At 36.8% G+C, this 9,872-nt stretch overlaps 1 protein-coding gene across 1 annotated transcript in view; it reads left to right on the plus strand.

The window, feature by feature from the left end:
* Window positions 1-9,808, plus strand: part of SNX24 (sorting nexin 24) — an 83,057-nt gene extending 73,249 nt beyond the window's left edge. Inside the window, exons 4-7 of the mRNA XM_044446320.1 lie at window positions 1,303-1,397; window positions 2,908-2,940; window positions 5,132-5,196; window positions 9,031-9,808. Of these exons, the coding sequence (XP_044302255.1) occupies window positions 1,303-1,397; window positions 2,908-2,940; window positions 5,132-5,196; window positions 9,031-9,101 (264 nt within the window). The 3' untranslated portion in view covers window positions 9,102-9,808. The remainder of the gene's footprint in view (window positions 1-1,302; window positions 1,398-2,907; window positions 2,941-5,131; window positions 5,197-9,030) is intronic.
* The last annotated feature ends 64 nt before the right edge of the window (window positions 9,809-9,872 follow it).

The raw sequence follows: 9,872 nt of genomic DNA on the forward strand, positions 1-9,872 counted from the left end.
ATTTTCCTTACTGCCATCTTGATCTAATAGATGCTCAAGGTTATCTGCTTTTCCTGGAGAAATGGAAATATCCTGATTTCAGCTCAAAAAAGATGACTAAAGAGCAAGGTCATAAATCACAAAAGCAGGATTCATGGGTTTCACCTTTTTTCTTCCTTTCCAATACTTTTAGATGCACTTCTCTAGAATATACTTTTCTGACACTTGCTGTTTTAATGCTGTGATCAAAGTAATATCAGGCAAAAGTATTATGAGTATTTGGTTACGGTACAGGCTGAATACCTACCAATTGGATTAAAGGATCTACTAGGTGTTGATGTAGCAGCTTCAGTAAGCTGTATCAGACAGGACTATGTCCCACTGCTACCCCTTGCATTTATTTTCCCATCTAAAATCATTGTGAAGTTGCTTTCACATGTATGTTTTAAAATTATCCAGTTTCATGACCATACATCTGGATAAAATGGGATTAACTTGGTATGATAAGATTTCAAAGATTTTGTTTTGTTTTTTCCTTGGAAAGATTATGTACTTTATTAACAGTCTACTCTGAAAGCTCACAATTCTAGGTGGCAAATCTTTAGAAGCCATATTGTTGTGATTTCGGTGTGTATTTTTATGAATATTTTATTAACCTTTTTTCCAAAGAGCTGGTGGAGATTTTCCATCTTGTCTTCATAGCGTGAGAGTGAGCTTCTTGGCTAGATGAAATTTAAACCCAGAAGATCAATCTCCAGCCTTCTCTCTAGAACAATATACTTCCTCATTCTTGAAGTTATGTTGCTAAAAGGAAATGCTAGCTTTTGATTGTATCATGGAAATGTCTTTGTTTTCTTTATATTCTAAAAGTAGAAGACCTTGGTGAATGAGTGCTCATACTACTGTATTCTAATTTGTACTAAATCTGTTGCTAATTAGTAGCTTTTTAATAAAACGATTATAGTTAATGCCTTCAGAAGTTAGTTACGCAGAGAACCTGTAGTGCTGCTTTATAGAACTTTGGTCAGGTCACTATCAGTTTATAGATGAAACAGTGCATTGTAAGCTGATCTGTCAAGCCAAACACTTGCTTCATCTTGTTAGCATGTGCTAAATCTTTCGTTAATGAAACCAGCTAGTCCCCCAGACACTCAGGAGAGGCTTCCTTTTCCATGTTGCCATGATGGATGAGAGCACTTCAGATGCTGGAAATGAAGTGGTTTTAAAGAGAGCCTTCAAATGCCCCCACAGCCTTTATTTTAATAGTGATCACAGCATAACTCATTTTATCCATTGTCTTGATCAGCATTTTCTTTATTACAGAATATTATTGTAGAAAATGAAGAGCTTCCTAAAATATTTCTTGATTTCCTCAATGTTCGGCATTTTCCATCTCTCCCCAAAGCAGAAAGTTGTGGGTAAGATTTCTACTTAATAATATTTAAATGCAACATATAAATCACTTTGGTCAAGTCCCACAGGGATGAACTAGTTCAACTCCCAGTGTCTCATAATCAACCACAAGAGTAATTCCTTATAATAATCAAAAATGGTCAATAAAGGCTTGGATAATCCAAATGGTTCTATTTGCACATGAACCAAGGAACTACTCCACACTTATGTTTGGGTATTGCCATGGCTATGTGGACTTCATGGAACAAGAAGCACTTAACATGAAATGCTCCAAATTGTCCCGACTCAACTTTTTCTCTTGAGCATGGGAGCTCTGCTGTGTCAAAATGTCTCATATCTATGCATATCTGGCTAAGCACATGCCAAAGATCTTTGGATGTGTTTGAGAAGATGAGAAGGAAAGACATAAAACATGTTACCACAGAAATAGTTTCAGATAGCATTAAATAGTTTGGATACCATTAAAAGTAAAAGAATTGTGAATGTAAATATTTTTAGAAATGAACTCTTATATTGAATGCAGTTAGACTACATTGTTTAGACCAGCTGTTCCCAAATAGTGTTCTGCAGAACCCTAGGAGTCTGCAAAAGCCTTGTAGGAATTCCACGAAAAATATCAAATCAAATTGAAAATGGAATTTACAATGAAATCGCATGGGGCCAACTGTTCAATTGTCAGTTAATCATGTCATTTGGTTCCTAGGACTGTATTACGTAGTGTTGGGAATAATTGAAAGAATTCATTTGGGGTATTACCATATAATACTCCAAATGATATATTCATTATATTTAAAATGTTTTCTCTTTATTTCCAAACCTACTATATTATGCAAAGCACTCAGGCAATAGGTGCAAATGAAAGAAGGAAGAGCATTGTGGGTTCACAATACTTAATAAAAATCAAGGATGAAGTTAGGTTTCCATGGAGAAAAAAATGTCTTCAGAAAGGTTCCATGACCAAAAAAGTTTGGGAACCACTGGTTTAGACAACTTGCTACAAGAAAGCATTCTTGGAAGTGCATGCTATGACAACATGACATCTGATATTCTAAGTAAAGACACTGACCAACTTCATTTCTTTTGTTGTTGCTGTGGTTTAATACAAGGATGGGCAGACCTTGGATGTGCAGTGTCCACTTTTTACGAGAACCCCCGTGATCTTCCATCCAGAGCAAGGTGCAAAACACTTGGTCAGTCAGAAGGACATATATTCTGAATTAAGGAAAAGCATGCATCTTGACCACCTTCCCTGCCCAGGAATTTGCAATCTGTATCAGAACCAAGCACAGAAATTATTTCATGCAAAGATTCATTTGCAGTTTACTTCCAAGTATTTTTTTCCAGAAGCCTATTGGGAAGAGAAAAATACATAGTGTAGTTGCAGAATGGGGAGCCAGAAACCTTTGCCTAATTACCCAGAGTTTTACAAATAGATTTCAGTCTACCTTCAGTTTAACCTTGGTTTGTTTTTGTTCATCCATTATAACCTATTTTGTATACATTATAATATTTCAGCTCGTTTGAAGAAACAGAATCTGAAGAATCAAGGTAAACAGTTCTACAATTATGTGTGTTGTAGATATTATATGTGAGAATGGAGAATAGTTGAGAAAGCTTTAAAAGCTATATGTATCAAACTTTATAGCAAAATAAACTGTGGTTGTATTTGTAATTTAACACTTCTGACTTCATTTTCTGTGTCAAGGTGTATACAGTAGTCCCCCAAAATTCACAGGGGTTGCGTTCCTAGAGCACCCATGAATTATGAAAAACAGTGAATTTGGTGCCGGCAATGGGTGCGGGCCACCAAGTCGGTGCGGCCGGGGGGGCATGGGCCAGGCCGGGGGGCAGGAACACACGCATGGCAGCGGCAGCATGTGCAGAGATTGTTTTCTCCGAGCCAATCCAAACCAATCTCCTTGCAAGCAAGCTGCCACCACAGAAAATTCCGTGAAAGACTGAGGCCGCAAACGCTGAACCACGACTTCACGGGGGTATAGTGTATGGTCTTAATCACTGTGTACTGGCACAGTGCATTTGTACATTTCACTTTTAATATCAGCACATTCAAGCCAAATTCAGTCACTTTAGTTATTTTTGATTTGATTGAAGTCAGTAGGTTGGATCTAGACTTAGTCATGCTCAGAGTGGCCCCATAAGAATGGGACAAGTTAGTCTGTTGATTTCAGTGAGTCTATAGGTGTGCTTAAATTCTTCTTTTCCAAGTGACTTTGAATGTTCTGTGGCTACCAAGCATGCTCAGTCCTCGTAGGGCTGTTGGGGGTGGGGGTGCACCGTTGGGGAAAGATGGTCACTTTTGCAAACTTCAAGCTTTTGTGGGAAAGCATGTTGATACTTTTGTCTTGTTTCCAGTGGGCTCTGCTTTGGCTCCATTTCTATTGTCACTCATTACTATTAGATGGGACAATTTTAATACTTTTATCCAGTTCTCACTGGAGAAGAGCCTAATTCTGGGAACAATTGACAGCAAAGGAAGGGGGACGGCAGAGAATGAGGTGGCTAGATGGAGTCACTGAAGCAGTCGGCATGAGCTTAAGTGGACTCTGGGGGATGGTGAAGGACAGGAAGGCCTGGAGGAATGTTGTCCATGGGGTCGCGATGGGTCGGACACGACTTTGCCACTAACAACAACAACATTTTTCATTTAATTCATTAAAGTGTTACACAAATAAGTTTTGTATCATGTTTAGCTTGAAGTTCCCCTTTGCTTTGTCAGCATTTGCACTGTTATTCATTCTTTAATCCAAAAGCTATCTTCCCACAAAATGTATGCTAGACGTTGTCATCTTAAGCTTCTCTGGAGATCCAGCATGGCAACTACATGATGAAAATCTCTTATGTCTATATTTGGAAAAATTTAAAGTTCATTGAGTTTTTTAAAAATCTTTTCAAACATGTAGGATGTGATCTAAACAGTAGAAAGTCCTACAACTGGCAGGGGAAGTGCTATTTTTGTTTAAACATGCATAGGCTTGCACCCACAGGGATAGGAGCAGCTATCCCGTGCACACTTTCCTGGGAGTAAGCCCCATTCACTACTCAATGGGACTTACTTTTCAGTGGATACATAGGCTTCATGATTAATTGCTGATTAGCAAAATTAGTTGTTGAAAGCTTATTCCTATGGGAGTAAGTTCCACTGAACACAATAGGAATTATTTCTCAATAAACATGAAGGTAAGTTTAGTGTACTCTGTATCCCTATTGCTATAAATAAGTGGACAAGCAGCTTTCCTGCTGCTTATATACATATTTTGTGTAATTGAAGAAAAAAGATTAAAAATAAAATTATGCAATATTAAATTGACTGAAATACTCAAAGCAGTTTAGCATCTGAAACAAATTAATGCTGAAGTCTTAAGAAGAAAGAGCATTGGCTGTTGCTAACAGCTGCAGTCTTTAACTGCTTGCTTTTGCAACTGAATTATTGCGAAGAAAGCTGCATAAAAGCTCTGGTCATCCCAGTGTTAAATTCACCCTACTAGGGAGTAAGTCCCATTGAACTCAGCTGGATTTACTTCTGAGTAAGCATGTTTGCTATCCTGGTATACATGACTTTTTAACAGGTGAGTTTTATTCCTTTCACATGGATTTTCTCCTTTTCTATAAACCTGGCTTTAGCTAACCAGCCACATCATCTCACTTGATCAAAGCTAGTTTGTAGTATATTCAGTTTACTATCCCTTGATGCTGACATTCCTGTTCTTGACCTTTCCAGCAAACTGTCCCACCAGCCTGTGCTGCTGTTCCTAAGGGATCCATATGTCTTGCAAGGAGCCAATGGTAATCAAACCTGTCATCTATTAACAGCTCTTTACTGATCAGAACCTACACCACAAAAACCACATTCTTATTATTGCATGCTGATCCCATTTCTAATAATTTGGAAATGTATCAGGAGTTAATATTTAAAATCTATTTAAAATAATGACTGGGAATTGAGGCTATCATGAAGAGAAAGCTTCCATATAAAAATAAGCTAATTTTAAAATACTGATGTTCTATTTCTAGATATGGCTAGTCACCATCAATTCTAAAGGAATCTAAGTTCCTAGTATTATATTATTTGCCTAGTGATCTTTTAACATGTTTTACAAAAACAAAAATCACCCAGTAGATGAATATAAAGTACTTGTATCCATTTATTCATGTTTTTTAATTTAAGAATGAAAGTGCCTTCTGTAACTGCTAGTTGTTAACTCTGCCATTTTAAAATGCCCACTTTTCCATAATATTCCACTCTTTATTTTTCCTATATCCATTTTCTGTGCAGAACTAGGTGACCCTGACTATGTCAAACTATATGTAATACAGGAAGTACATGATTAAAATTCCTAGCATCCTTTCCTTTTACAAAAAGCATCTGCTGCAAAGTCTGCAACCTTTTTACTCCCTTGCTAATTTCCTAACTGATTTTTATTTGTTATATTTGTATACTGACCAATAGCTGAGGTTCTCTGGGTTTACAAAACTTAAAACCCCAAATTACATTAGATACACTATAAAAATTAGAAGTTAAAACTATAGTATAAAATAGAAGTAAAAAAGCAAGACCTTGTATCAAAGCAAAGATTTAAAATATGATAAAGAGAAACCAAAAGACTAAAAAAAAAAAGGGGGGGGAAAGGAAGGTCTTCACCTGGCATCAGAAAGAACACAAGGTAGGCACATGATGAGCCTCTCTGGGAAGCTCATTCTATAGCTGGGTGCCACAGCAGAAAAGGCTCTCTTAGATGTCTTCCATTCACTTCCTTTAACAGGGATTCCCAAAGGTGTATTTGAGAGGATGAGGGTCCAGGCAAATGAATGTGAGAAGGGGACAATCTTCAAGTTAACCTGGCCTCAAGCTGCTTAGGGCTTTAAAATGTTAAAACTATCCCATAAGTCATTATTAATAATGGAGGATTGTGATTCCTCCAGGGAGTCTCTTGTAAATTAAGAGACCAGGAGTTCTAGTCATCTCTGCATCACTTAGCAGGGCAAAATTAATCAGCAAGTCAGAATATTTTTATTTTAGTATTTCAGTAGAAAAATATTAAACAAGTATTTAGCTGAGTTATTTTCTCAGATTTTTTAAAGCTTGTAAGCTTTCAATATAGTTTAGCTAAATTTTTTACACATTGGGGGTTTGCATAAAGTAAGCACTATTCTTCTAAGAGAAAATAAAGTCCAGAATAATATAAGTTCCTGCCATTCTCAAAATGTCTCTTTCCAGATGTCTTAAACTAACAGTTTCTATAATAGCCATGCTGGGCAGGGATTATGAAAATTGTAGTCCAGCACATCTGAAAAGAGCCAGTTTGGGTAAAACTGACCTCTCCTAATTTGGAATAGTTCCGTATCACTGTATGTCTAATTCTGCACTGCAGCATTTTTAATTAATTGGTTTCATTTTTGCTTTTGCAAAATCCAAATCTTCAATACATTTTGCTCACTCTTGCAGGGGCTCAGTGTATACTGTTCTTTAATATGTTACTCAAACTACCTTGTGTTTCTTTTGGTGGATCAAAGCTAGATGGCCAATGTTGTTAAGTTTGAGCATGCAAATCACCCACTGGATTGGCTAGTTGGGTATCTGAATACCCCTCCACATTTTCCTCTATCTCCAGTCAGTGAAAGGGATGTTTGTGTACCTTGATTTACTTCTTAAGCAACAGAATACATGTGCTAAGCAGTACATATGCAACCCTCTATTCTTCTCTTGATTTGAGCCATTGACCTGGTCCATATATTGAATCCATAAATTGCTAGAACTATGAGCAAATACATAGTTTTCACCTGTTCACTGTTTCCACCTTTTAGGGAAACAATCCATAATGCCCAGTTCCTGGGTTGTTGATCATGACAGCCAATCACACCACATTGTGTTGTTGAGGGTTAATCAACCCAGAGTTTCAACCCCAGGACAAATCATGGATAAACCTCTGTTTCATTAAATCCTCACCGATGTAGACTGCTATCTTTAGGCAGAAGACAGCAAGTTTGCTTGTGACTCTTAACAATTAATTAACAACCCATGAACTGTCATTACAGGTTAGTCTTTAGCCAAGATCTGTTTTTAGTCAGTGATGTAAGATAAACATTTGTTGTTTAAAATATAATTACAGATACACAGCAATAACAGCTTCTTCAAGTAGTGCACATATTCATCACTACCTTGCATAAAAGTCATTATTCACTACATTGTTGGGAAAACTTCTCTTCAGATAACCAGGATGATACATGGGGCATGCCCATCCTGTTGGTGATCAGGGGAAACCTTAGCACAATATAGGGACTTTCCAGGCACTGAGGCAACCGTCACAGAATTGTGCTCTGGGGGTCCTCATACTTAGCATGTACCGGTTAAATAACTTGGAAAAAACTAGGTGCATTGTGTTCCTTACACTTCTTGTGTTGGATTTGTTTTATAATTAATTATACAGTACTTAGCAGGAAGGACCATACATTACATATATTTTGAATACTGTTGCTTCCATTACTGTGTTCACCTTAATTTGAACTGACAGCTTTAGTAAGAGTTGCCAACTACCCACAAGCGAAGGCAGAGTGCTGCTTTCAAGCCACTTCACATGCCTCATATTTTTATTTTGCATTTTCTTCAATTGAAAAGATGCCAGGAGGTAGTGGATCATTTGGATCAGCTTCAGTGCAGCCAGAAGATTAAGAGGAGCCACTGTTCTGTCTTACCTCTCATTCAGTCCAAGTTCAGTTCACCAAGGATAAATAGTGATTCGCCAGGACAGTGTTTTTCCTATCACAACCTGGTTGGTTAAATTCAAGGGCTTTAATTCAAAACTCCTGAATAGCATCTGTTTTAAAACATGACTTCTGTTGAATGTGCAGGGTTTTCAGTTCAGTGAATAATAATAAAGTATAAGTATTTGCTAACTAAATTACTTCTTTTGTCCCAATATATTTAGTTTATTATTAACTGATGGATGTCAATATTTAAACACAAAACAGAATATACTAATACTTAGTTTCTCTCTCACACAGACATAGTTTTCTTCTCTAGGAGTCTTTTTTTGCTATGAGTATTTAGTTTATTAGTCATTAGCCTTGCTTGGTTTTAGGAATATATCATCCCTTTAGATATGACTTTTTCCAAAGAAACCTGTCCCTTTATCTTGACTAGATGTGCCATTCTAGTGATGCTTGTGTGATGATATAACCCTCTTCCAGACAACTTGGACTAAACAGTGCTGTAAACTACAATGGAAAAACTGCTGTGAAGTATTCCCAGTAGAAATCTTGGAATTCCTTCAAGTGTATTGAGATTTTGTTAGAAATTGAATTGCCAGTGTAATCCATCTTCCTTGTGAGAAAAGATTCAGATAAAGAGCTGGAGCCTAGCAGCATTAAGTATTAGAACATCCCTTTAAATCAATAAGCTACAAATCTGGCAGTGCATTCAAGCAATGCCCAGTGCTACACTAAAGTGGGCTTAGTGCTGAAACAGCATTACTAATAGCACAGTCCTAAGCATAGATAAACATGGTGGTGATGCAATATCCTAAATTACACAGGGCCTTGCCTTGTTAAGTTCTACAAAAACATTTATACTGTATTGACATATGTAAGAAAGCAGTTTTTCTCCTCTCCTTTTTTTTCCAGATGACTTTCCAAATGTAGTTATCGAAGGTGTTCTCCATGGATTGTTTTATCCTCACCTACAACCCAGGTAGAAAATGGGTTTGGATGGATATAAATTCATGCAATCCCTCTTCCTTGATCTAGGCTTTTAGTGAAACGCAAAACAATGGAACATGACAAGTTTTTAAATTAATTCAGTGTTATCACTAACATTGCTGCTTTAAAAATTATGAACAGAGAAAATGCTATTCTGTTGGATCTGTTTACTATACTGAAATATTTAAACTAATAGCTGACATTCATTTTCTGAATTACACTAACATTATGTACTTGATTTTTTGTAATGAGTAATTACACACCAGCCTTTCACTTTAGTATCCACTGCTGGCAGTAGATACACAGGACATTCTAACCCATGTGAAATTGAAAAATGCAAATGTTAAGGAAATCACTGCCAAAACTGAAAATGTAACATATGCTTATTGTATCAATATTTCTGATGTGATGTCGTATCATATTCACATTCTTCGAGATGGAGAGAAATGTTTGAAATATGCTTGAAGTTGGGCTCAAATGTAGCTTTAATTTCCCTTCAGAACCTTGCCACAATCCTTGTGCTTCCAGACAACACTACACTTGCATACTTTCCCATGTTAATTAATCCATACCTCCATGTAAAAAAGAGGACTGATTAGTAACAGTAATCAGCTAATCAGTGTTCACAGGTCAACTGGCTAAATGAACATATGCATACATTTTGCAAGATGTTAGAATCCAAAATAAAAACATTAGCATTACATACAGTTGTTTGTGTCCTGTTTGTATTAATTTATAGTCAAACTGCAGCCTTTCCAGTGGAATTC

Source organism: Varanus komodoensis, unplaced genomic scaffold (genome assembly GCF_004798865.1).
Source record: "Varanus komodoensis strain SLA01 unplaced genomic scaffold, ASM479886v1 scaffold5, whole genome shotgun sequence".
Classification (NCBI taxonomy): domain Eukaryota; kingdom Metazoa; phylum Chordata; class Lepidosauria; order Squamata; family Varanidae; genus Varanus; species Varanus komodoensis.